Here is a 26,823-nt window from a genome sequence, read left to right as displayed (position 1 = left end):
ATGAGGCTGACCAGTTGCTTGGTTCCCCTTTGTTCTGAGGAGCTGTCAGGTCGTTCCAGTGTCTGAGCACAGAATTAGCATTTTGTTAGAGACCTCGGTCAGGCGATGTGTTTGTGTTTGATCCTGCCATTTCTGGCAGCACTGGAAGGGATGCTCACCATTGTGGTGTGCAATCCAACAAAAACTGCATGGCCACAGGGAACAGTGCCTGGTTTTGTCCATAGTGGTGGCTGATTCCTCAGGGTACATTTTGCCCCTGATGCCTCTTCTGCTGCGATACTGAGAAAGGAATAGGGAGGGTACGATCCATCTGATGACATCTGCCTTTATTGAGCTTTGTCTTGAGTGTCCTTAACATTTTCTGGGATGTGATCATACCCAGGCAGGGGGGGGGATGACATGAAGACCTTGGCCAAGTGCCCCGTGGTGTTACACATCCATTCAAGTAGCTCAGCCTGTTGTTCTTCAGAGACCATGGTGTGACAGTAAACTGTTTTTTTACAAAAAGCAACTTAATTCTTTAATGTGCCTTGAGGACTTACCCTGGACAGAGACCAGTTGTGTGCTTGGTGCTGGTTTTATGGTTCAGGGTCAGCCCTGACCTCAAACACTGAGATGCCAGCAGTGGTCTGCAAAGAACTGCAAAATGTGCAGCCCCCATTAGACATCCTTGCTCCCACACTTGCAAAAAAAAAAAAAAAAAAAAAAAAACAAACAAAGGAGGGAAGAAAAAAATTAATGATTGAGTGCTCAGAATTAGGTCAGTTTTTGTTTAATTCTAAATGAAAAAATCATTGTTAGACTATCTCATCTTCCATTGTTTCCCTCTGGGAAATGATGTCTGAGCTAGAGCAGGACGTTGCAGCAGGGATTGAAGGCTTGTCTGGCACAACCCAGGAATTGCTAATTAACTTAGTGAAGGGAGAAGAGAGATGTTTTAAACAAAGGAAAGCAAACTTCAGTCCTATGGGGAAAATCAGATGGGAGCTGCATGAAATAACAGCACCTCACTGAAGGGCAAGTCTCCCACAGATCCTGATGTGAGAGCCCATCAGATTTTTACATCTACAGAGCTTTTCTCTCCAAATCCTCTCTCCAGCATCCATTTCACATGGAAGGAGGGTTCATTCCCCTGGTGTCTGCATGCTCAGGAAATGTGGCCATATTCCAAGTGATATATGCAGAGACTTATCAGTGAACCGTCCCCAGGAGCACTGCCGGGGGGGGGAGCTGCTTTCCTCACCTCCACAGTGTGAGACTTATCACTCTAAATGGAGTTACTTGTTTTTCAGCAGTATCTGTACCTCCACTGTGTCCTAAATGTGCCCTTTGGGTGGAATTAGCTATCTGTGTGGAGGAAAGCTCCTCTGAGTCTCTAGATGAGGCACGGAGCTCCTGGCTGGAAGTGACAGGAAGCACTACAAGAGCAATAATTAGACAGTACATCAAGCTGCAGCTTCCAGGGGCTAAATTTATCAATATCAAGCTTCTCCCCTGCTATCGGTGTGAAAGTAATTGCCTTCTGTGAGTGAGTGCAGGGAGACAGGAGAGCCTGGCTGCTCTGCAGGGCACAGAGGGGTTTCAGTAGGAGGTGTGCAGCGTGGCCAGGGCTGGGCAGCCTTGCCTAACCTGGACAGCCTAGTCCAGAGGGGATAATGGTGCCACTGTGGTTCTGGGAGAGCTGGGAAAACTATGCTGCTGGCAGGGAATGGGCTTCTCTAGTGAAGGAAAAACAGAGCAGGGACTTGTGTGTGTGTGTGTGTGTGTGTGTGTGTGTGTGTGTGTGTGTGTGCGTGCGCACATACCGTGCTGGAAGCATCCACAGGGATTTAGCAAATGCCAATTGAGAATTGACTTCCAGGTTTGTGGGAGCTTTTCATTGAAATCTACCTTCATTCAGAGAAGGATTTTGCATCACCAGTGACTGCAGCGATCACAGTTCAGCATATTGATCGGGGTTGGCTTCAAGTGCCTTGTGAATCACCTGGAACAAAGCACGGTTACCGTCGTTTCTTACAGACACACAGTTTTAAAACCCAAATTTTGTGGGCCAGGTGAAGTCACGCTGTAGTTCCAAACAGTGCCAGACACTGGGCTGCTGCCAGGGATTTTGGAGCAAACCTGTAAGTTGGTTGGCAGAGGCTGCACAGAGCTTCTGGTGTGACTCGCTCAGCCCCTGTCAGCGTCATGCATGCCTCTGGTTTGATCCTAGCTTTTATGAAGCAGGGAAACAAACTCTGCAATTGAAGTTTTGTGTTCACAGGGATGAAGTTCTGTCTGCTGGACATGATGTGGCAGTGTCTTTTCCTCCTGGAATAATGAGAGCTGTGCATTGTAATTTATTGATGTATTTTTTTTTGTACAGATAAACCACTCTCTCCCAAAGCATTAAAAGGACTCGAAAGCACTCAGCTGACAAAGAATTATTACCCTGTGGTAAGTTTTAAAGTGCTGATCATACATTTTAATAAGTAGCATGTTATTAATCTTCTGAACTGGCTTCTTCCCTTAAAAATCATTGAAGCAATTTGTAACAATCGGGGATGTGACTCTGTGTTTAAATGCAGCTGTTTCCATTCCCTTGATTCAAGGCTGTCGAGACAATAAACCACAAATGTAAGTTTCTGCAAGATGTCAAAAGGAGAGACTTGAAGTGGGTGACTGAGATAGTTCAGCAGAGGTGGCAGCTTTGAGATCAGTGTGGGGGAACAAGGCACAATGTCTTTGGTCCAGTCCTTACCATGGACTGGGACTATCTCCCGTTGATAAAGATGGGGAGATAGTGTCATGGTGTAAGCAAGCCAAATTATGGCTCTGATCCCTTTCTTGGGTTTGGCTGGAGATGTTACACCCCGAGCTGCCTGCCCTGTGCCTCTGCCAGCAGCTGCAGCCCTTGGAGAACAGGCAGCCACTGCAGCTCACAGCCTGGTTGTAACTTGCTCAGCTTTGGAGCAGGTTCACAGCCTGCCAGGCCATGAACTGTGGCTATAGAAGGGCTGGGGAAACATCACCTCCTCTACATCTTGCTGCCAGAGTGAGGAGGTCTGGTAAAGGTGGGGCAGGTGCCTTCCCCCTGTGTCCAGGCTGGAGTAAACCCTGTGGTGTAAGAGAGTGAAGATGCCTGCATGTGAGCATCCCTGGCTCTCAGTGCTGGAGCTAAATCATGCTCATCAGCATGTCTAAATATATTTCAAGCAAAGCAAAGCAGTAACAGTATGTCCAGAGAGCTGGGAACCACCTCCACTGTCTCCAAAGCTCATCCACACTGAGAAACTGGAGTGCTGACTGGGAGGGTGCAGGCACTGGGTTTTCCTGCCATGAAGCTGGGGGTGAATTGGCTGCTGAGGTGGATTAGCAGGAGCAAACCCAACTCGGCATATCCCTGAAGTGGCAAGTGAGCTGTGCCCTGGCTTGAGCTGCCACAGGAGCCATCCTTGGTGCAGCCACTCCTGCATTTAAATTGTGCTGCCTTGGTGCAAACAGTGCTCCCAGAGTGCATGCACAGGTTGTTTGTTTGCACACCTTGGCAGCCAGTTGTGCGTGCAGGGCCAGGTCATGAGTCTCTTGAGGGTCAGATACTAAACTCAGGTTGGACCTGACATTGTCCTCATGCTTTACCAGAGAAGAAGGAGCAGCCTTTAACACCTGCTTTCCAGGCCTTACCGAGTTTGCAAAGTAAAATCCCAAAATTAGCCCACCAGGACTTTGCTGAGCATTCTGGGTTCTGCATTAACAAGTGTAATTTCTGGACTTAAAATACACTTCCCTGCACTTCCACATTTGGAAGCTGATGTCATGTTCCTTTGACTAGTCTCTAGTACAAAGATCTACTCAGTGCTCTGTCTCTCACCCTAGGTGTTGCAAAATATTCTGGAAACAGAACGAGATTATGCGAAGGAACTACAGTCACTTCTGGGAACTTACTTAAGACCCCTCCAGTCTTATGATAAGTAAGATATAAGGGCATCTGAGATGGAGAGAACACCGTAAAATCCATCATAGTTCATTACTTTCCTGCCTTTGAATGTTTAGGGACTGTTATTGCTGCTGTTACAAAGCTTCACAACTTCTCTGTGAACCAGAAAACCCGCCCATGGTTCTGCAGGTTTCTGCTCTTTCCCATCCCTCAGTGGTCACGCAGACACTGGGCTATGTTAGAAACGGGCATTTCCATCTGGGAGAGGGCTGGCTGTTCCCACCCATCTGCAAGCTCATGTGTGCCTGTCCCAGCATGTGTGTTCCCTGGCAGCGTGCCTTGCATGGCTTCTCCCCTTGTCATTTGCCTTGTTGTGACTTCTCAGCCCCAGTCATCCCTTCATTTCATGCCTGACGACAGGTATCCTCTGTGGTTAGATTGCCTCTCGCGGAATCCAAAGTGCTGCTCAGCAAAAAGCGGCTCCCCTGTGTCCCTGTCTGTGCAGCCACTGGCACTAAGTACCTCTGTACTTGAGAAGAACACGCTGCCATCCCCTGTGGCCTGAGCAACACTGGGCTGACTGGGGGGTTTGTCCAGGCTTACCCGCGGAAATAAGGCCGCGTGTCTTCCATCCAGCACACTGCTGCCTGTCAGCAGGTCTCTTGATAGTTTCACCTTGCATAGAAGACCCAGTGCAGTTGACTTCACCTCCTGCTCGCTGCTTCAGCTTTACAGTTGTCTCTTCCCAGTGGTGCCGTCTGGTGACCCTGTCCCTGGCTGTGTCTGGGGCTGGGGTCCCTCCAGCTGAGTGCCCTGCGGGAGGACTGGGCAGCCTTGGGGCATCACGGGTGGAGAGCTGGTGTTTAGACATCATCCAGTCTGGGGAGATGGGAGAGTGGTGTCCTAAGGCCTCTGTATTTAAATCACTTCTGCCTTCCCCAAGTCTTCATGTGGGAAAATTTCTCATGCTCTCAGCCTTGTAGGCAGCAAATGGCCTAAATGAGGGTGGTATGAGGGTGACTATGAGGATGGCTTTGAGGATTACAGAAGCAAATACATTAGCTTTGGCTAGGAAAAATCCAACCTCACTCGAGGAACAAAGCAGTCCCTACCTGAGGTGCTGCTGTATAGGACCCTCCTCCCATAGGGAAACCCACAGAATGAATCCCTGAAGACAAAGCTGTCTCTGTGTCTGTGCACACACAGCCCTCCCCACCCCTGGCTGAAATCCCATCTGTCTGTGCCTATTAGACAGCTAAACGTCTGAGAAGATTAGTGTGATTAAGTGATTAAAATCCAATTAAGATAATCTGTGGCAGCAGACATCTTCTCCAGGAGTCTGTGGTCTGTAGCTCACAGATCATGAATTTTGTGTTTTCCCGTGTCCTATATCTGGGGAAAGAGAAATTCTTGGGTCTTTTTGGAAGGACCACTTACAAATATGAAGGGGGTGCTCCTGAGAGCAACATCTCTGATGCTGACTGGTGATTTGACTCTCACAGGCTCAGCGCCGTGGACATTGCAGCATTGCTGGGAAACATGGAAGAAATCTCTGCATTCCAGCAAACGCTGAACCAAGCCTTGGAAGAAGTTGCAAAGTAAGTTCCTGCCATAGCACTGAGGTTGTTAAGCTATTAAACTGCAGCTAAAAATAATAGAGAGACATGTTCATTAATCTTCCTCCTGGGTGCTGTCTTAGACTTCTTAAATATAGAAGAAAATAACAGGATTGAAGAAAGGTGGCAGGTAATGCTTTGGCAGGAGGGAAGGTAGAAGGAACTCTGACATTTTTAATGCTAAGGCATCTGCTGAATGAGAATGTCACTAGACCTGACACAAAAGATGCAAGCACATGCAGGGTGGGAGATCTGGCAGACATGAAGATGGGAATTGCCAGGAAGCAAAGAGCAAATTATTAGAGGTGCTAATTTCCTGCAGGGGAGCTGACAGACATGTTTAGCCTTAGCCCAGCCTGTCTTTTGGAAGGGCTGAAACGAGACAGAGAAAAAACTGAATACTAGAAATATATTCAGGCTGTGGCTTCTCTTTCTCTCTTCATCTCCTCTGTCATATTCACGGGCAGCCCAGAGAGTGGGACCATCCCTACATTGCCCCCAGTTCTTTCCAGCACATCCTCATCAGACACAATGGGCTGCAGCATCCCAGCTGCAGCTCTGCTGGTGGCACAGGTCAGGCTGGGTCACACCTTGCCCCAGGCTGATAACGGGTTGTGATTCTCACTGTCTGTACCACAGAAACCCAGACCCATCTGAGGGTCTCCTTTTCCCTCCTCCCCAAGAGGCAGGTGTGGGTATTTTACTGGGTTCTGCAGTGCCCTGGGAATGTCCCCATGCAGCGGGTGGTTCCTGGGCAGGTCCCTGAGGTTGCCATAGCTGCAGGGTGCAGATCAAGAGGCTCAGTGTGGCAGTGTGTTGGTGTCTGTAGGCTCCCCGAGAACCAGCAGCGTGTGGGAGGCTGTTTCACCAACCTGATGCCCCAGTTCCGCTCCCTGTACCTGACGTACTGCGCGAACCACCCGTCGGCCGTCAACGTGCTCACCCAGCACAGGTGAGTGGTGGAGGAGGAGCTTCAGACTGAAATCCCTCCTTTAAAAAGTTACTTTTCTTATTGATACTTGGCCTGCCACGGATGTTGAGATGTGTTTTGACAACAGGGCAAGGGGATAACATGGGATCCTGCTGTTGGGAAAACTGCTGGGGCTTTGGGCTCTTCAGCAAAGCCTTTCAGCTCCAGCATGGAGACAGCTCATTGCCACTTGTGTTCAGGGCTGGTCCTGTCTGCACATACAGGATCCTACCTTAGGTAAAACAGGCAACCCCAGCCCTGGCAGTAGCATCTCCTGTGATTGTTACTTGCTGAAGGACTGAGATGCTGTTTCAGACCTGCTCCTCCACATGCTGTTTCCTCCCACCTGCTCACACACTTGCAGGTGGGAGGGTGCTCCTCTGTGGCACCACAGTGAGGGGCACTTTATTGCAGAAGGAGGGTGGTCATTGAGTCACCCAGAGTTACCCAGTTTATTAATTGCTCTTAAACCAAATGGTTGATATGCAGGGTCATTGGTAGATCACTTTAACAGCATCTTTCTCCCACTTGAGTAGACACTCAAATTTGTGTGATGTGCCAAACCAAAAGGCTACGACTGTGTCATGCCTAGTGCAGTTTAGCTGTCCTGCCTGCAGCAAGGAGAAAGCCAGGATCCCATCCATACTGTTTTAAGTCTTCCCATTCTGTGATGGGAACTTAGGTGGTGAAATCCAGCTTTAATTCAGCGTAACAAAAAGCCTGGCTCCAGTAAATGACTCATTCATGTAGTTCTTCAGTCTGACCCCTTTTCTTAAATCAGTCAAAGAATCAGCTTTAGCAAATGTGCTGACACACACAAGCCATGTTTTCTGGAGCAATGGATGTGCTAACACCTGCATTATGGCTCCCAGCAGGGTTCCAGCATATTATTGCAGCATCCTCCAGCACAGCACCAGCCTCTGCAGTCCACACTGTCCACCAGACACCTGGCCCTGTGCCATCTCACTGTGCCTAGGGACCAGCTGCTGGCACCGATGTATCCCAGGGACTGTGCATTCCAACACCTGCAGCCACACAGCATCCTCCCCTGCATCCCTGGGGAGCAGGGTCTTGCTTGGCTGGAAGCTCACAGCTCTCTGCCTGCCCTGCTGGGTTGATGGGGGGTACTCAAAGGGGAGGCTGGGCTGCCCTTAAAAAGGCACAGCTCAGAGCAGAGCCCTGGCCATCAGGAGAGAGCGTGGGAGGCAGCAGAACACAGCCCTCAGTGGTGCGAGCCCTCCTCGTCTTTGTCGTTGTTGTTGTCTCTATTTATAGTGATGAGCTGGAGAAGTTCATGGAGGGCCAGGGAGCGGCCAACCCAGGCATTCTCATCCTAACCACGAGCCTCAGCAAACCCTTCCTGAGGCTGGATAAATACGTGACACTTCTGCAGGAGCTGGAGCGGCACATGGAGGTAGGTGGGATGTGGGGCTGCTGGGCAGACTCTGCCCCTTGGTGCTGCCAGAGCAGCCCCCTGAGCTGCAAGAGGCACATCTGCCCTTTGGTATTTAAGCACCATGTGGCTAAAAGTGCTTACCACCTCTCCAAGGAGATGTCCCACTTCCCCGGGACATTATCCACCTTTCAGGTTAGAAGTGGGAAAGCGGTGGAGGGAGGAGTCAGGGGATGTTGTGGGAAGGCATTGCCTGCTCTTCACCTCAGCCCTTCCTCAAAGATGGGCCATTTCCAGCCCAAGTAAAAGCAGAGTTCAGGGCTGGGCTACAGCTGGTATTTGTTTGCACAGCGGGTAATAAATCAGGGGTTTTATTATCGTTTGATGAGATTCCTAAGCCTGGCCACTCGTTCCTGCGGCTCACAGGCGCATTCCTACCCCTCGCCTCAGGCTTGTGCTCCTGGGTGGAGGCAGAGCTGCACAGACAGACGTGCATCTGGCAACCAGCACAGACACGGGGGCGGAGGAGCGAGTCCTGGGAGCAGGGAGAGCAGCCGAGGGGCACAGAGACTTCCTTGGCAAGTGGCAGGTTGGCTTCAGGACATTTCTTCCCCCGGGGAATGTAGAGATCTCTGCTGCTGGAGCTCTCCAGATCTCAGGGGTGGTGCAAGGGGGTGAAGAAAACAGAAGTAACAGTCTATTTTTAACCAGGTTTACTTTTCCCCCTCTTGCAGTTTTAATTACCAGCTAATTACTCAGCACACTTATCCGTGACCGTTCAAATCCACAACCCAGCCAAAGGATTAAAACCTTTGTGCTTGAGCCAGGGGTATTTCTGCATAGGAGAGGCCATGAGAGCCTGCAGGGTAGGCACACACAGACCTACCTGTCCCACTCTCACCTGGCTTAGCTGAGCTGCAGCCACCATGCCCGTGCAGGGACGGTGTGCTCTTTGCAGGATGCTGTGTGGGAATAAGCAGTGGATTTGGGGACACACACATCACCTGTTTCTCTTAGTTTCTAAGATGAGTGTGGGAGTTTTGTTGCATGAATCAGTAGGGCTGAGGTTTAAGCTGTGATGCCGTGGGAAGAGCATGGATGAATGCAGTATAGATGTATGCAGTGTGGATGTACTGTACCACAGCATTCCCTGCACTGCTGCACAGCTGGTGATGGGGCAGGTACACTCAGGGCAACCCCTGTCCCACGTTCCAGGCTGAGCAATTCCAGGCTGCAGGGACTGCTCCATCACAACCTAGATACCTTAGGATTTGCTTGACATGAGAACTGGGTGGTGAGGAGCTTAGAATACAGGGCCCTGGACATCTGTCTCTCCTGGTCAGAGACAAAGGACAGCATCCTGCACTTCCCCTTCCTGAGCTCTCTGCTCAAACATGCCCTCCCTTAAACCTGGTGGTGAAGCTCCTGTTGATGCTCATGGATTTCCACCCTTGATGGGGCAGTGGCTGGAATACCTTGCACACCAAGGTTTTCTTTCTGAAGGTGAAACCACAAATCCACCCTGCACCTCTGCCCGTTTTCATTGATTTTCTTTCCAAGTCAAATTTGCTATGAGTAAAATAATATCTGCTCTTGCCCTGACCACTTTACACTCATTAAATTGGTATTGCTGAATTGCATAGCTACTTTCAGCCATGTCACTTTGAAGTGGATGGTGGGGAAGGTACTTGGGGGATTGTGGCCCCCTCCTGCAGCCTGTGCTGCCTGCACCCTGAGCCCCACAGCCCTGGTGTTCTGGGACAGTGGTGCTGCTCAGGGTGGGTTGATGCTCAGAGTGGGTCCTGCTGCTGCTGCTGGCTGAGGTATTTTCTCTCCCTTCACTAGGAGGCGCATCCAGATCATGAAGAGGTTTTGAAAGCTGTCACATCCTTCAAGTCCCTTGTGGTAGGTGGCAATTCTTAAAATAGAGCGCTCCATTTCAGGGCTGCATTTCACAAAGAGTGAGTCAAGCCTGACATTTGTCTCCTCATTAGAAAGAAAGGTCTTTTGGAATGGAAAAGATGGGTTATAAAGAATACTAATTTCAGCTTTCAAGCCTAGAGCTGCTCCTCTGGATGTTTGTTTTGGCAATTGCACTCTGGCTCCGTGGTCCCAGAGCAGAGATGGCAAATCTTTGACTTTCTTCTCCACTGCTGAAAGCCACGTGTGGGCAATGGTGGCAGCAGGGTCCCTTTCATCTCCTTTTACCTCCATTCCCTAATCATTTTCCACCTGAAACTGGACCACCCCTTGCTCATTGAGGTGAGCTGGGAAAGGTTAACACGGCTGTGACTGACTCAACTGCTGGTGCAGCGGGAAATTCCCCCCTGAGCCCATTGAGTAACTCTTGGTTTTGTTGAGGTTTGCTCACGGGCACTGGGATACTTTGACCACATTGCAGGTAATTTGTGGCTCTGGGTGCCAGGGCCCTTGGTGGGGAACAGAGCACAGGGATGAGTCAGAGATGACAAACCTATTTCTGTGAGCTGTGTTACCTGCACCCCTCAAAGTCCTGCTGCACTGAGATGAAACAGAGGGGGGAAAGCCATCCATGTGCACAAAGGTTTTACCCGGAAAAGCTTTTTTCGGTTATTAAAAAAGCTTTAGTCTCTCTCTAAAGCTTTCTAGCCACTGCCTTTCACTATAACCACTCCAGATGTGGTCCAACTTCCTTCCTTAGCACAGCAGATGCCATTTTTCAGTGTTTAGCAGTGCAGATGAAAAATGGAGAGGAGAAAGTTCATAGAAAACAGGAAAGGGCGATCATGTTGCATTTACCTAGAAAAACTCATCTCCCTTTCCATTTATTCTGGTAGCTAACAGGGGAATAACTCAGTTAAATTACAAGGTGTCATTAATCTTTAGGAAATCTCGTAAGCGATGAACGGGTTTACTTGAAATGTGTTCTTGGGTGATGAGTAATTTAATGTCGTTATGACACAGCTAAAGAGGTTCAGTGCGGATTTGAGGTTACACAGCCAGAGATGCCCCTTGCCATGGACACGTGGTCCTGTTACAGGACCAGGGAGGCTCCCAGGCATGGGCAGGGAGGGACCAGAGAGCCACTGTGATTCACAGTGGTGCCCCTGAAACGAACTGCTGTGGCTTTTATTTGGATTTGCATCCTGGGAACATTGGACTGGGACACTTGGGACACCATCAAAACATGCAACAGTTGTAAAACCGGAGGAAGCCCCCACAGTTTGGTTCAAATGCGTGTGTTTCCAGAACAGACCCAGTGCAGCCTCTCTCTTCGAAGACCTGGATAGTCAAAGAGTTTGTATGAAACTAAGGTGGAAAGGAGGAAAACCTCTGTCAGAAAAAGGGGTTTGGAAAAAAACAATCAGCTGGGGAAAACTGAGCCTAGTTTTAGCTTTGCAGCAATTTTCCCTGTTGGCAGAGTGGTCAGTTAAAGGAAGTTTTGCTTGGATTTGCAGGACTGTCTTTGTTCAGCCAGCATTGTCCTCTGCTTGCTGAGAGCTGCTGGGGGACTGGCCACTCCGTGGAGCTCCTCCAGTCCCCAGCTGCAGAGCATTGGTGTGGTCTTTTCAATTACAGCACTTTCAGTAGATTATTTTTGTGCGACTCTACAGCACCACCAAGTCCTGCTTTTGGGCTTGCAGATTTTGGTTAGAAAATATCCACCCATCTGATTCTTGGGGACTTTGCATTGCTGCAAATACAGCTCTGCTGTTTGGACAAAATGGGCAAAATCTCTCTAAGCAGTAGCAAAATTAGAGACATTTAACTCTGCAGCTGTCTTGGTTTGGAAAATGTGACCCTGTACTCTCATAGGTAGGGCTGGTTTGGAAAGAAAAGTTTACTCAGTGCAGTTTGCAATTTCTTTGACATTTGAATATAGTCATTACTTCATAAATCACTAGGGTGTGATTTTTTAACAAACTTTGTGTAATAGGGCCAAAAGAGGCTTTCCTGATCCCTGACATGACCAGCCCTGAGCCCACAGGGCTGTGGGAGTGTTGCTGGTGAAACTGGAGTGGTTTGGGTTTGTGCCTGCCCTTCAGCTAATGAGGCTCTGCCGTGATTCCCAGTCACAGTGCCAGGAGCTGAGGAAGAGGAAACAACTCGAGCTGCAGATCCTTTCTGAATCCATCCAGCGCTGGGAAGGAGAGGACATAAAAACAATGGGAAACATCATCTACATGTCCCAGGTTATGGTGCAGTGTGGAGGAAGTGAGGTGAGTGAAGCCAGGTCCTTCTCCTGACTAAAGGCATTGTGTCCAAATACCCCCTTGCTCTCAGGATCAGTGATGTGGGGCAACAGCTCCTCTCACTCCAGGCCAGGAAACTGCTGACAAATAATGGTGATAAATAATTTTGCCTGGGGAAGAGCTGTGCAATGGGACTGTGCACATCTCTGGAGTGAGTCAGACACCCTGGGAGCTTAGCTTCAGGCCTTTAGTGTCGCACTTTTGAAGCAAAAAAAGGATCTCAGTGTCATAAAGCACATTAATTTCCCTCTTTCTCCCCCATGACTTATTCTGAGAAAGGAGAGTGACTTGAAAGCGTCCTGTGCACAGCACAGTGGCTGCTGTGACATCCCAGTCCAGAACTGAATGTGCTTTGGAACTAACTGAAGGGATTCCTGTGCTACTGATCCCAATGTGTCGCACCAGTGCTTGCCACCACCTTCACCAGTGGTGTTAAAGCAGTGCTTGCTGCATGTTTGGTGTGGGAAAGTGCCTGTTATCACTGAATTTCTTGATGTAGCACCTTTTCCCTGGGAAGACCTGTAATACAGGTTTGGGATGTGAGATGCTGGGAGACATAAGGTCTTCTGAGATGCTCTGCAATGATGGGAAGGGGATTAGCAGGATGCAGACAAAAATCTAATGCAGGAAAAACTAGTACAGAAATAAGATGCTGTAAAGAAAAAAAGCCCAAATAATTGGTTTGGGGGTGATCTGACAGGCTGGGATTCCAGCTGCAACAGGTTCAGTTTGCTGGAGGCAGGTGCTTGTGATGCATTGCAGACTGGACTAACCTAAATTCTTATCCCTGCAGGAGAAAGAAGAGCGGTATTTCTTGTTGTTTTCCAACGTTTTGCTGATGCTGTCTGCAAGCCCACGGATGAGTGGGTTCATCTATCAGGTAGGCATGCTTAATTTGAAGTTGCAAGGCATTTGGTGTAAAAAAAAGGAAATCAGATAGCTCTTATCAAATTCAAATCCTCTGCATCCTTCAAACTCTCTGTTGTGATGCAAATGCTGGGAACCAGGGCTTGGTTTTACCATGGGGACTTTCAGTGCCTTTGTCCTGCCAAGTGGTTAAGCAGCATTTGGTAAGTGAATGCTGTGAAATTAGGAAAAAACAACCCGCATGTTGTCCTCTGTGCTGTTGTGAATGCAAAGTGTCCTGATCCAGCTGTCCACACAACCAGCCATCCAACTCTTAGTGAATATTTCACTACTATAAAGCTTCCTGTAAAGAGCCCAAAGTTTCCACTCCATGAGGTACCCCAAAACTACATTTCTCATGTTTTACCATTTGAATGGCTGGAATCAGGCTGTTGGGAGCTTGGCTTTTCTCCAGCTGTCTGAAAACATCAATACTGTCAGGAAAAGGCTGTTCTTGTGTCGATGTGTCATTTGTCACAGAAAGGGAGATGGGAAAGATTTGGGAAGGATTTCGCTGGGTTTTCTGACTTGACCCACTAGTGGGAGTAAGGTGAGCAGGCAGTTCAGCATGCAAATCAGAGGGACAGGGAAGGCTTTCAGAAAAACCAGGGGAAGTTGATCCTTTTGACTTAACTGTAAAAAAGGTTTGCTCTGAGTGAAGGGAAAGGGCGGCAGATGAGCCGGGATGACTCAGTTGTCATGGAAGCCGCATCTCCGGGGTTTGACCTAGTTGTGCGGGGAAATCTAGATCCATACATTAAAGGAGACTCTTCCTGCAGTCTGAGGCTTCACAAATTAGTTTTAAATGGCGATTCCCAAAGAGAAAGGAATCAGCAGGAACAAGCAGAACAACACCTGCTGGGAAGCAGATGCAGACACTGACTCCTCTTCAATTCTCCCAGGGAAAGCTGCCTTTGACAGGAATGACGCTGACAAAGCTGGAAGATGCTGAAGGGAACGAGCACATGTTTGAAATTGCAGGTCAGTAGGGCCCCTGCCTGGAGCCGTCCTCCCAGTCCAAACAACAGTCGCCACTGGAAGTACTGGTCCTCCTTCCTGAATCATGCTCTTCTTCTTGCTCTTTTACCATGTGTTGTCTGAGTTTCTGAGCAACCTCCTCCCAGTGCCCTTGCGCTCTGCCTCTGGCTGCTTCTGGAGACTGGAGGGTTTTGTATGGGACAAATGCCCCACCCCAGTAGCACTGCTCTGGGCTGTGTGCCCATCTGTGTCCAGCATTGGTCCTGTGCAGCTCTGAGCACCTCATTTATTGACAGATTAGCAGCTCTGATCATCAGGAAGCTTTCCTAGTTTTCCTCATTTTTACTCTTCAGTGTATCTTGCTCCTATACACAGTCATTCATGCTCAGTGCCTGGGCTGCAGTGCAGCTGTCTGTTACGTTAATCAGCTGTCTGTGCTGTTCTGTTAATCAGGGAAATGTCATGTTTGCTTACTTTCAACATAAAGTAATTCTCAAACATTCATCTCACCAGTTCCCTTAGCCTTTCTGTGCAGTTCTCACTCTGGCTTTCAGTGGTTGCCTGGAGCAGGATGGGCAGTCACATCATCACTGTAGATGTGGTGCTTAGGGACACAATGTAGTGGTGGACCTGGCAGTGCTGGGTTAATGGTTAGACTCAATGATCTTAGAGGTCTTTTCCAACCTTAATATTTCTATGATTCTATGTTTCTGTCTTTGCCCTGGCCTTTTTGCAGCCACTGGGCTGAGCAAACTGAGGAGCCGCTTGCTGCTGCACTGAGCTGATCTCACCCCGTGTTTCCTCCTGGGTCTCTACCCTTTGATAAAGTCAGTTATTTAACCCTCTGCCCCAGGGAACATGACAGAGCGGATCACTGTGTCCTGCAGCACCAGCCAGGACTTGCACGAATGGCTTGAGCACCTGCAGAGGCTGACCAAAGGGACGTGCAGCACCGTCTCCAAGACGCAGTCCTGGAGCCCTCATTCGGTGAGTGTCACCTCCCCGCCCTCTCCGCTGCCCAGGCTCCTCAGTGCAGGCTGAGCTCTCTGTTTCAGCAATGCACTCTGATACTGAGGTAGCATCACAGCTGTAAGACACATCCTGCAGTTTTGTTTGTAACCATGTCACCCTTGTACCATTTTACATGTATCCTGCCCTATTTTTGTTGCAACTTAGACATCTCAGAGTTCACAGTGGATGCTTGTCCATTCCGCTCTGCTTCTCTACATTGTTTGGTGGTGAACAGTCTTTGTTTGCTTCTCATCTATTTTCTCAGACATTTAGTTCAGCTGGGCAGATCCGTGGACCTCTGGAACCGCCCAAGATCCTCAAGCCCTGGAGTTTGAGCTGCCTCCGTCCTGCTCCTCCGCTCAGACCGTCAGCAGCATTGAGTTACAAAGAGGTAATCATCTCACCTGCCTGTGCAGGACCCTGATTTCACACAATCCCTAGAGCTTGTGTCCAGTTTTCTTATGCCACAGCGAGGGCACAGAAGTATGGGTTCTTGGGGATGTTGGGAGAAATGACTGCCAGGTTTGACCCCAGTCCTGCGATGGATGCTGGTTGCTGCACTGGGCTTTGTGCTACAAGGGACTCATGAGCACGTGTGTTTGCAGGTTGGATGTTTGCTGTTGGCTGCTGTAGCCAGTGCCCTCAGCTGCTGGATGTCACCAATCCTGCAGCAGGGTGTCCCATCAAGCGCTGTCCTTTGGCAATGCCATGGTGGAGCTGTCTCCTCTCCTCCTCCTGCCTTGATCTGAGCTGTGGGTCAGGAGCTGGCTCCCTGCCGGGATGTGTTCCAGCTCTAGCCGTACCAGTGGCTCAGCATTGCAGGACTGAGAAGCAAAGCTGCACCAAGAGGAAGAGGCAAAAGGCCTGCTCATGTTTCTTGTGTCTTTCACCTTGTTTTGGTGGCTGGAACAAGGCTCTCTGCAGCAGCCATGGGCCTTGACCCTCCTTCACCACCCACCCGATGTTTTACACAGCGATGCCCTGCTGGGAGGCAGCAGCCTGAGGGATCACTTCCCCTGCAGGAACCCCAAGCCTCGGAGCTCAGAGGAGGTGTGGGGAAACCCAAAATACAGCCCAGCTCTGATTCTCACCCCACACCACAAATGTGGTGCTCTTCTTCCCTACCTCATGTTAAACTTTTGGGATTACTCACCAGTAACTTGGGTAATGTTCCCCGTACTGAGTGAGCACTCTGGATCTGAGTCAGCTGCCTTTCTTGGTACAGCAACCCTGGGAGTGTCACTGCCCGTGCTCCCAGTGGGGATGGGGATGGGGAGGGGGTCTTGGACCCCCTCACCCCACCAGCACTCAGGGGTGGAAAGCCCAGTAGCCAGGGGGCTGTGGGTCCACTGATTCAGGCAGAGATTTTAGGTAGCCTCATCATATTTTGTTGCATTTTATTTCTTAAAATTTGTAAAGGAACGCATTTCAGTTTGGGAATTAAATTGTTCAAATACCAACTGAGAGGACTGAAAATGACCTGTAGTCTTTGCATGGTCCAAGTCCCAAACAGAGACTAAACCGTTTCTTGCTTGTGTGGTGAATTAAAATATATGAAGAGGCTTGAGGTAGAGGAGAAATTTTTCTGTGTGAAAAACCACAGATTGAGTGATATGATTAATACTACAGTCCTTTGCAGTTTCTTGTCCCCTGCCACACATAGCAGGAGTTAAACTCTCTGTGTGGAAACCAGGGGAGAGGTTTTTGCCATAGAGGCCGAGCAGGCGGGGAGCCCCTGGGGGCGGAATGCTGGATGGTATCCTGTGAGTTGTCAAAGGACCAAAAATATCATTTTCATGGGAACAGGCTGTGCTGGCCAGTTGGTGGAGAACCAAAGGCCAACATGTCCAGCAGATCTGGGCAGGCACAGCCTGGTACCCAGTCAGTCCAATCTGAACCCCCTTCTCAGGGGAGGGACTCGTGGACATGAGTCTGTGATGACAAGTGGGAAATAAGTTCTGTTTTCCCAAGCAGATCCTCATCTGCCTCGTCCCTCCCTCTGGGGTGCTCAATCACTAAGGGGAATCCCTATTCCACTGTATTTTATTTTTTTTTTTAATTTAAAGTAGGACACAAAATAAACTATGCAAACAACTCCATGCAAGTCACCTTCCTATAATGAAGATAAAATAAAGAAATACAAACTTAAAGATTATTTGCAGGGAAGTGAGTGGGAGAGTTTGATTAAAAGGTTAGAGATTTTCAGACATCCATGTTACTTTAATTGGCTTCTGGTAGTGTAGGATGGGATGGCACAGTCTTGTGCATTTCCTCATACCTTGCTGTGCTCAGGAAACCCCAGACCCTGCTTGCGTACTGCACCTCACTCTTGTTATTTCCATTGAAATTGGGTCATTTTTCCTGTTCTGTTTCCAGTAATCATTTGAAATAACAGAACAGGTAAGTTCTGTGGGTAAAACAATGCGTATGGATTCAAGTTAGCAAAGGAAAAAAGATTTACCAATCATTTCTTCTACCACTTCTTTTTTTTTTTTTAAACTGGCTGCTTTGCATTAAGTGAAAGATTTATAACTTCAGGATTTTGCTGATCAGACCTGCAGGAGAGCTGTGTGGCTCCCTGGACAGAACATCCCAGGGATGGGACCCTCCACAAGGTGTGTAGGGAGCTCCCCATCCTTCCAGCAGAGCAGGGAGATGCTGCAGCGCTGATGCCTGATGTAGTCAGTTCTCCAGCGAGGCTGGCAGGTCCCCTTTGAGAAGATGCAGTCCTGGGAGGCTGTCACCAGGGTGGGCAGAGCATCCTGCCATCCTGGCTGGGGTTGAGGCCAGCAGGACTGGTGTTGAGCACGGGGCCAGACCCCGAGCTGCTCCCCAGGGCTTGGATGGAGCCAGACACACAGGGGTCTGGCATTTGTAAGCATCATTTTAGGCAACCAACATCCACAGACACCCACTACTAACAGGAGGCATGTTCTCTATGTGTTTAGAGTGTATTAATGCCCACTTACCATGCGTTTCACATGTAATTTTTTTCAGTTTTGCATGACACCGTGCTCCTTTGCATGTTGATAGTGCTCTAAAACCAGTACACGGAGGGTTTGCCGCATTAATCGCAAGACTAACATTTAAATGTGTTTTAGAATTGTGAATTTAATGGACTTGGTCAATAAAATCATCAGTCTCTCACACTCATCTTCTCTTTCTTTGCATATTCATTGTAGAGGATGTCTTATATCTTAAAGGTAAGGGTAGATACATCTCTTTGGCTTATCGTGGCAAAGAATGCTCGTTCCTGTTCATGCTTCTTATGCTTGCATGACCCTAATTTTGCCTGGCTGTATCAGTAAGTTATTGTGAGAGTCAGTAGCAACTGGCAAATATATTTTGAGATAACTCTCAAGAAGGATTTAGTATTATGGTACTTAAACTTCCTGGCATGCCTCTTCTCCTGCTTTAAACCCTATTGCATGTAACCTACTAATACACTAATTCTCTCCAAATCAGCAAGACTTGTGAAAGTGAAGGAGATAAAAGCTTGTGTTTCTTACTTGTGGAGTCATAGCAAACACTAACTTTGTGTGTGTTTGTGCGTTCTCTGTGTATGTGTGTGGGGGATTTATAATCTCAAACAAATTGTGGGCATTTAGAAACAGTGTTATTTGCCTACTCTTATATTAGAAATCAAGTCAATGGAATAAACAATACTTTGGGGTTTTCTAGCACAGACCACAGAGTTGGTAAGCAGACTAAAAGTGCTTAGTATGTATTTGAATTCTTTGGCTAAAGGATTTTAGACACGGGTTGAATTTGCTAGAGGAGCCTGTCCTGGCCCAACCCTGCAGGTACAATTCCCACTGCTGTTCCAGGAAGCAGTGGGTCACAACTGGCACACAGGAAAGGCAAACCCCATCATTTTCCCCGACTTTATCGTTGTCTGCTTTGTAGTTCTCTAACACGTTGTGTGTAACAGAGATAACTGCACCGGCTGCGCTGCTCCGCTGTCCGAGCTGCCTGTGGGTCTGGGTACACACAAGTGTCTGTTTCTCTGTAGGATTCCAGCAAAAGCCCAAAAACAATGAAGAAGTTTCTTCCAAAAAGGAAAACTGAAAGAAAGCCATCTGATGAAGAGTTTGTTATTCGGAAAAGTAAGTGTTGCCCAGAAAAGCTGTGGTTGCCCCATGCCTGGCAGTGTTTAAGGCCAGGTTGGACGGGGCTTGGAGCAACCTGATCTAGTGGAAGGTGACCCTGCCCATGGCAGGGGTTCAGACTGAATGATCTTTAAGGTCCCTTCCAACCCAAATCATTCTGTGATTCTATTTTTCTTTTATCTCTGGAGGTTTCTGTGTTTTCAGTGATCTCCATGGGACTTTGAGGACACCCTTTCTTTACAGGCAGGGTGCTCTCATTGTGATGAGCCCACATGCTGCTGAGCAGGGGAGGCTTCTGGAGGTGCACTGGTCCTCAGCCTCTGACAGATCCCCTCCTCCCCTCCCAGTTATGACTGCTACACATGCCACCACCCTCCTTGTGATTGCTACCAGAAGGTCACAGGTTGTGGGTGGTCTTGTTCTGGGTATGAAGCCAGAGAACTTCTCCCAGGTAGTTAAAAACTGTAGTAAAACTGCACATCAGGAGTGGCCAAAATATGTCTAAGAGCTGGGGCAAACCTGGCCACGCCAGCAAGTCCTAGAATAGTTTACATGGGGAATCAGGGAACAAAAAAAACCCAAATCCTGCCAGGGTGTTCACCTGCAAAGAGGGATGTCCTGACAGCTCCCTGAAGCCCACTTGGGACATTCCTCTGGGGCTTTACATGAAGGGCCATGGGCCCCCAGGCCATGGTCAAGCTGCAGTGTGCAGCTCTCCCTCGAAAAACAGCACTGAGAGGGAGCTGGAAATTAAGTCTTTGTGTTTCCAAGTCCTGCTCTGTTGCTGATGTACCAGAGCCCCCATACCAGGACTGCTTTGCCTGCCCATCTCCCAGCACTGCCTGCACCCAAAGTCAGGCATCACCCCCTGGGTTTTGATGAAATGAGCAGCCAGAAGTGTGTTTTCATACCAGTTAGTCATGGTGCTCAAAGCCACACAGGCCCAAAAATGCAAAGGACCTCAAAAGAGAATTGAACAAAGTCCCAGATAGAGTGTCAGCCACGGAAACAACACAATCTTCTCTTAAAGGGCTTGGGAGCAAAGGCTGGGAGAGATGAGGCCAGAGCACCTTGGTTTTTGTGCGAGCTGTTGTTTGCACTGTTTTACAGGTACTGCTGCGCTGGAGGAAGATGCTCAGATCCTGAAGGTGATCGAGGCATACTGTACTGGGGCAGGCTTCCAGCAAGCTCTCAGCTCAGGTGGGCACACAACCAGATTATTTAGTTCATACTCTGCCCACAACACTGATAACCCCTCTGGGAAAAAACAGATGTTGCATCATACAGCAATGAGTCTCATGCTAGGAAACTGTGTGGTGCTCAGTCTTCGAGATAAGGGAGCTTTATCTGCCTGGTGGTTTAGTTGCCATTGTTTTTCTTCTAAACACAGAGAAGAAGCAGGTAGGAGGGCAGATGAGACACTGCTATTTCACCAGTGATTACCTGATGGTAATCTCAGGTTGCTTATAGCTTTAGAAAGGAAGCATGAATATTATCTCTCAATCAGCTGCATGTTTAAGAACAAGCAGCTTCATAAGAACCTAACATCTTCAACTCTGGAAATATAACTATTTATCATTGCTGCCGAGATGTCAAATTAAATCACTGACCTGTCAAATAATGGTACATTTAAAAAAGGGAGGCCACAGTTCTTCTGGGAGCTCTTGCCCCTAATCGAATGGTTTCATTTATAAGTCATGATGTAACTTTAGATGCATTGAGCACTCTTGAAAACTTTCCACTTGCTGCTGTAGCTCGGGGATGTACAAGCCTGCACTTAGCCATGGCAGGGAGCTGATGTCTCCAGGCTGCCCCAGGCTCACAGCGGAGCAGGGAGAAGGAGGGCTCCTGTCTCCAGAGCAGGGTGGGCACCAGGGAAATTTCCCCCTTTTTCTTCCTGATGAACAATTCTTGTACACAGGCTCCCGTAAAGACTCCATCCCCCAAGTCCTTCTTCCTGAGGAAGAGAAAATCATCATAGAGGAAACACGAAGCAATGGCCAGACAGTCACAGAGGAAAAGTAAGTGTGGTTGCCCTCCACCTGCAGATCCCCACGTCACTTTTCGGAAAGGCACTGAAAACCAATGCCCTCTCCTTCTGTGTCCCCACAGAGGAGCAGGGCTGGTGTCACTGACTGCTGCCTTAGTTCTGGCAAAGAACCACTGGGCAATTTCAGTTGCTGTTTTGTCCCTTTTAAGGGCAGAGCTGCCTTCCCAACTGCCCTGACCTGGCTGTATCCCTATGGATACTCCCTCTGGGAGTCTGGATCCCCAGTTTATGGCTTATCCGGATGTCACTAATGGGGTCAGGGAGGACAGAACCAAACAAGTGACTTTTTTTTTTTAACTACTGACATGCTGGGCTGCTGCTGCCCCGGGGGAGCCTGCCTGGCACCCTGCCTGTGAGTGCTCCCAGCCTGTTCCAGAGCTTCTGCATCTGGGTGACTGTGTTGATCTGCTCCCTTTCCAACCCAGATGGTGCATTCCTTTCATGTTTGGTTTTTTGCAGCATAACCTCAAGGAATCAAGCTGCTTTACAAAAGATTCTCAGGCATTTCCATGATTAAAGACATTGTTATTTATTGCTGTAGCATAAACAAGGAAGCCAAAGCCACAGACCATTGTTAATAACTTAAAGACAGCAGAACAAGGTATTGAAGTTTGAGAAGAGAGCCCTGAGTTTTGGACCAGTGGCCTATCAATGCTCCTGGGCTGTGTTTCCAGAGTCCCTTTACAGGCAGCAACCTGATGCTTGTGAAGCAGAAGCTGGAAGCACCTTCCCAGTCAGTGCCTGGGTCATGACAGCTCCTGTGCTGTCACTGTTTTCCTGCACACCAACTCTTCTTCTTTTTTTTTTTTTTTAATTTTTTTTCAGGAGCCTTGTTGACACAGTTTATGCACTGAAAGATGAAGTCAAAGAGCTAAAGCAGGTAATTTGAGTGGGATTGTTTGTGCTGGGAGTTGAGCAAAAGCCAGTCAGGCTGTGCTGGGTCATCCTTGACTGGTCGGTGCCCAGGAAAAATCCTGCCGATGCTGGTCCCACCCTGCAGCTCCCTGAATGAACATTAGTTTTCTTCTGATTTAGCTCCTTCAATCACAGAATCATAGAGTCTTCAAGGCTTTAAAAGACCTCGAGGATCATTTAGTGCAACTGTCAACACAGAACCACGTTCACCACTAAACCATGTTCACAAGTGCCACATCCACACATTCTGTGAACAACTCCAGGAATGGTGACTCCACCACTTCCCTGTTCCAGTGCTTGACAACCCTTTCTGTGAAGAAATTTTTCCTAATATCCAATCTAAATCTCCCCTGGCCGTTTCCTCTCATTCTCCATGCAATTACTTGAGCACCAAAAACCACAGGAGGGAAGGAGTAGCTGCTCTTGTGGTAACATGAAACTTTCCCCCTATTCTAAAAGCTCTTTCAACTTGACTGTCCATATAGGGGTCTGGTGGATACCAGTTCTTATAGACTCAGAGAAAATATGTCCTCCACCCTCCAGCACCAAGCCTGGAGGTGGGAGAAACCACCCCAGGAGAAGAGAGTTCTTCAACCCAGGCTGAAATTACATTTCTAGGGAGGATGTTTCTTCCTGATTAAAGTCAGGAGACTTTTTTGCAGGTCTGTGAGGTAGTAAGGATCTGTTTGGGTTAATTGTGGTCCAGTCCACTTATATTCTCATCCTCAGAAGCTCCTACCAAATGTCCCTGATATTTCATCACCTCTGAGGCACCAGGCAGCAGGCACGTGGAAGTACCTCATTGCATCAAGTGCCTGGGCATTAACTGTGTCTTTATTCCTTTATTTCTCACCTTGCAGGAGAACAAAAGGATGAAACAGTGTTTGGAGGAAGAGCTAAAATCCAGGAAGGACTTGGAGAAGCTGGTTAGAAGGCTGCTGAAGCAGACAGACGAGTGTGGCAGGGAGGACACGGGGCGCAAGTCGTCCCTGATCGCCTGAATTCGGGGAGAAGCTGCTGGCAGTGGTGTGTGACCTCAGGTGTTTTTTGGGAAGCGGAACTGGATCCTTTGCCTCTTCTTGCTCCTTATTTTGTTGGTTTGGGGAATTTTGTTACCAAAAAAAAAAAAAAAAAAAAGTCATAGAGAAAAAAAATAGTTTTTCTTCCATCCAGTAAGGAAATAAAGCAGAAACAATCGATCACAAGTAAACCAGTAAGCAAGCGGTCCATGATTCACAATTCATCTGCAGCAACTAATACCTCATTGTACCTGCTACTGGGAGCAAATACAAACTCTGCTGATGATTACTACTCACAAAGGCTTGGGCAGCAGTTTCCTAGAGGAAGCTTAGGCACTTTTTAATGTTTTCATTCTTTTCAAAAGCACCGGTACCTATTTATTGAATGAAAACATTATTGAGGTGGCATTGAGCAGAAACCAAAAAGCACCATGCTCCTCTTTTCAGATAATCACAACTGGGGAAGCTTTTCCCATTCACCTTCTTTTTCCCCATTAGTTGACTGTAGCGAACTAGAGCCCAGCAATACTGTGGTTCCTGTGTGGCCTTGATACTGATTAAAATGTGCAATTAACATGAAGACATTTGAACTCCCTGGGGAGGTCAGACCTGGAGCACCTGTCAGAGCGCATGGGAAGGTGTGTTGCACAGTGCTGCCTCCTTACAGCTCGTGATTAGCACAACAGGTAACCGCTGTTCTGCCCCCCATCCCGTTTCTTATGCATGACCTAAAACTCCTACCCCCCTGCTTTGTTTTCACATTGAGTGTCCAGGTATCCTAGGAGATTATAGTTTTGCTGCGCTTCCCCTTGCAGGACGTGCTTTTCTCTGTATGAAATGTAAACACTGCTTGACAACAACAAAACAACCCCAAATGTGCTGGTTCCTGCTCCCTCCTGCCCATGTTAGTCTCTCCATCACTCCTTCCCAAAGGCTGGGAATGTAGCCAATGGCCACTTCTCCCCCCATCACCCCAAAGGGGCTTTCTGCTAGAGAAAAGGAACTTTCTCTTGGAATAGGAAAGGTATTTATGCTTTGACAAGAGCTGGAACGCTTCTGGGAAAAGGATGTGCAACACCCTTCCAGATCCCTGCACAGCTCCTCGAACACAGCACACAGGCAACATGCATATGTATCAGCTATCTTCATCTTATTTGGTGTTATACCCTAGTTTAGAACTGATGTTTTCCTTCCTTCCTTAACAGCATTATAAAAATAACCTTCTGTTAAAGTTAATGATAAGTCTTATTTATCTCACAGGGCAGCATGGTCCCAGGGTGTGCAAAGGCACCACAGATCATTACAGTCACACCGTTACGTTGGTCATGAAGGACATAACAGAGGCAATAATTACAACTCCCTCCTTGCCATTAAAATTCAACCAGGACATAGCAAATGGTGTTTAGGGAGAAATAGACTCAAGAAGATCATAAGGAGTGTAATAAGAAACGCTCTTTAAGCTGTTTCTAGGACAAAACAGAGGTCTGGCTACATTTGCCATGCCCAGAGCATCCCAGCTGGATGGCAGCTTCCCACATCCCCACCCAGGCACACAGTTGAGTGGTTTGGTCAGCAGTTGAACCCTAGTGTTCCTGTTAATCGTTTTCCAGGAAAAGGACCTTTGCTGCACATTCTGCTGCCCTGGGATGCCATGCCCAGACACCTCAGCACTATCTGGTCCTGCTGCCTGCCCAAAGCTGGGCTGGGAACTGGGCTTGCAACATGCAGCCAGTGCAAGGAAGCAAACCAAGGACCCTTCACACTCCGAGGAGAGGGTAGAAATGTGTCCTCACTGCCCCCAGGTTTAGTTGAAACCCGTGCTGTGTACATATGCATGTTTGTGAGATGTAATGTGATGGAGGGCACACTGGGACTTTTTGGATCAAGCGTTTTGTCAAGAGCTAGAAGCCAAAAAAAGACAAGAAAATAAAAAGGAAAAGAAGCCATGCCGGATGGACAGCAATGTTTCCATATTTACTTTGTTTACAGTGCTTTGTAAATAGGTTCCAGTGAGTCTGTCTTTAGATGGATGTTGTGTCAGCTGCCTTCCAGTTTATCTTTGTCATGTAGGTTTATTTACTGTAACTACTTATGCAAGTTCAACTTTTCTAACATGTTTTTATTTTGAACAGTTTTTTAATTGACATTTTCAACAAATAAAGAAGGATAAAAGTCTCTTCTTAGCCCTCGGTGCTGCTTCCTTTGTTTCCATTGCAAAAGCAAAACCAGGACTTGCTCTGGGCATTGCTGATTTGCTCAAAATGCCCGTGGCTGCATCGTCCTGCCTCTGATTTACTGGATGCTGGTAGGGATACAGGAGCAAAGGGTGATGCTGGCACTTGGGCTGTTTATTCCCACCATCACCCAGACCTGCAGCAGGGAAGGGCGCCTGCTCCCAGGGGAAGAAGATACACTTTCATCCCTCAGGCCCTGCATGCACTCTGCTCACAGGGATGCTTTATGGAGAACAGGCTGCTCTCTGCTGCACCAGCCAGCTGCTGTAGATAAGTGACTTCCTGCCTGTTTGAGATTATTTATTTTTTTTTTTAGTTTAGTGTGTTCTTTTCTGGGGATTAGGTGTGGTGACAGGATTTCCTTTGGTCTACCACTTGGACAAGACTCTCCTGCACACTGGGTTTTTTTTTAACTCTTTGGTAGAGACATGCCACACTCTCAGCATGCAGCCAAAGCGCAAGGATTGAGAGCAAGAGGACCGGACCCTGCTCTTCCTCTCCAAACAGCACTTGGAGTGGAAAATAGAACATGGAAAAAAAAGAAATACTGGCCTTGCGTGCATCATGGAAAAACACCCAAGTCTGAAACTGATGGAGGGCAGGTTTAGATGGGATATTAGGAAGAAATTCTTTACTGTGAGGATGGTGAGGCACAGGTTGCCCAGAGAAGCTGTGAATGCTCCATCCCTGGAAGTGTTCAAGGCCAGGTTGGATGAAGCTTGGGGTAACATGGTCTAGTGAAAGGTGTCCCTGCCCATGCAAGGGGGTTGGAAGTAGATGATCCTTAAGATCCTGTCCAACTCAAACTGTTGTAGGATTCTGCAAGATAGCCCACTTGAACCCAAGTGGCACTCGGGAGAATTGTTGCAGAGGCAGAGCAGGACCACATCCAGACCCAAGAGCCCTGGACAGGCATCCTTCAGTTCCTGCTGCCTGTCAGCTCTGAGCTCAGTGGCCCAAGTTGGAGAGACCCTGCTTGCAAAATCACATACAAATCTTTTTTGAAGAAAGAAAGCCCAAAATCTTCTTTCTAGTACAAAACTCAGTATATGTATATGTATTTCCAGCAAGTTCAGTGTGTCTTCAGCCATGTAAGCACCTCTCTCAGCAGATGACTGTGCTGCTGCTTACTCCTGCCACTGCTCATCTATCACCCCCTGTGCCGGTCCTGCTGATGTGTCCCACATAATCATCATCCTCTCTTCCCCTTCTTTACTCAAAAGCAGTTTGGAAACCGTAAAATCCACAGCCCAAGGACTGACATAGAGGCCCGACGTCAAGGGAACAGTCAGTGTATCGACAACCTTCAAACTTTCCATGGGGAGAGGAAACCTGTGCCCGCTACAGCACCAGGCAGGGCAGTGGAGGAGAACAAACCACCCGGGAGAAGGGCACAGCTGGATGGCAGCAATCGAATCTCCTCCCCTCCCACACACTACCTCACATCTGAATCCCACAGGCTATTTTTGGCAAG

At 48.2% G+C, this 26,823-nt stretch overlaps 1 protein-coding gene across 3 annotated transcripts in view; it reads left to right on the top strand.

Moving 5' to 3' along the window:
* The window catches only part of ARHGEF6 (Rac/Cdc42 guanine nucleotide exchange factor 6), a 40,404-nt gene extending 15,110 nt beyond the window's left edge, over positions 1-25,294 (top strand). For 2 of the 3 annotated variants that reach the window (XM_008930726.2, XM_018070792.1), the window contains 17 exons: positions 2,366-2,436; positions 3,856-3,950; positions 5,419-5,514; positions 6,362-6,484; positions 7,778-7,916; positions 9,741-9,800; positions 11,948-12,094; positions 12,921-13,007; positions 13,936-14,014; positions 14,865-14,998; positions 15,288-15,413; positions 18,205-18,225; positions 19,035-19,128; positions 20,242-20,331; positions 21,053-21,152; positions 22,007-22,061; positions 22,957-25,294. In XM_008930726.2, the coding sequence (XP_008928974.1) occupies positions 2,366-2,436; positions 3,856-3,950; positions 5,419-5,514; positions 6,362-6,484; positions 7,778-7,916; positions 9,741-9,800; positions 11,948-12,094; positions 12,921-13,007; positions 13,936-14,014; positions 14,865-14,998; positions 15,288-15,413; positions 18,205-18,225; positions 19,035-19,128; positions 20,242-20,331; positions 21,053-21,152; positions 22,007-22,061; positions 22,957-23,097 (1,658 nt within the window). In that variant the 3' untranslated portion in view covers positions 23,098-25,294. The remainder of the gene's footprint in view (positions 1-2,365; positions 2,437-3,855; positions 3,951-5,418; positions 5,515-6,361; positions 6,485-7,777; positions 7,917-9,740; positions 9,801-11,947; positions 12,095-12,920; positions 13,008-13,935; positions 14,015-14,864; positions 14,999-15,287; positions 15,414-18,204; positions 18,226-19,034; positions 19,129-20,241; positions 20,332-21,052; positions 21,153-22,006; positions 22,062-22,956) is intronic. The other variant, XM_018070790.1, reaches the window with a different exon arrangement.
* The last annotated feature ends 1,529 nt before the right edge of the window (positions 25,295-26,823 follow it).

This window comes from Manacus vitellinus, unplaced genomic scaffold (genome assembly GCF_001715985.3).
Source record: "Manacus vitellinus isolate BGI_N305 unplaced genomic scaffold, ASM171598v3 scaffold_19_pilon, whole genome shotgun sequence".
In the NCBI taxonomy this organism is placed as follows: Eukaryota; Metazoa; Chordata; class Aves; order Passeriformes; family Pipridae; genus Manacus; species Manacus vitellinus.
The sequence above is the reverse complement of the archived record's forward strand: the minus strand, read 5'-3'. Positions and strand labels throughout refer to the sequence as shown.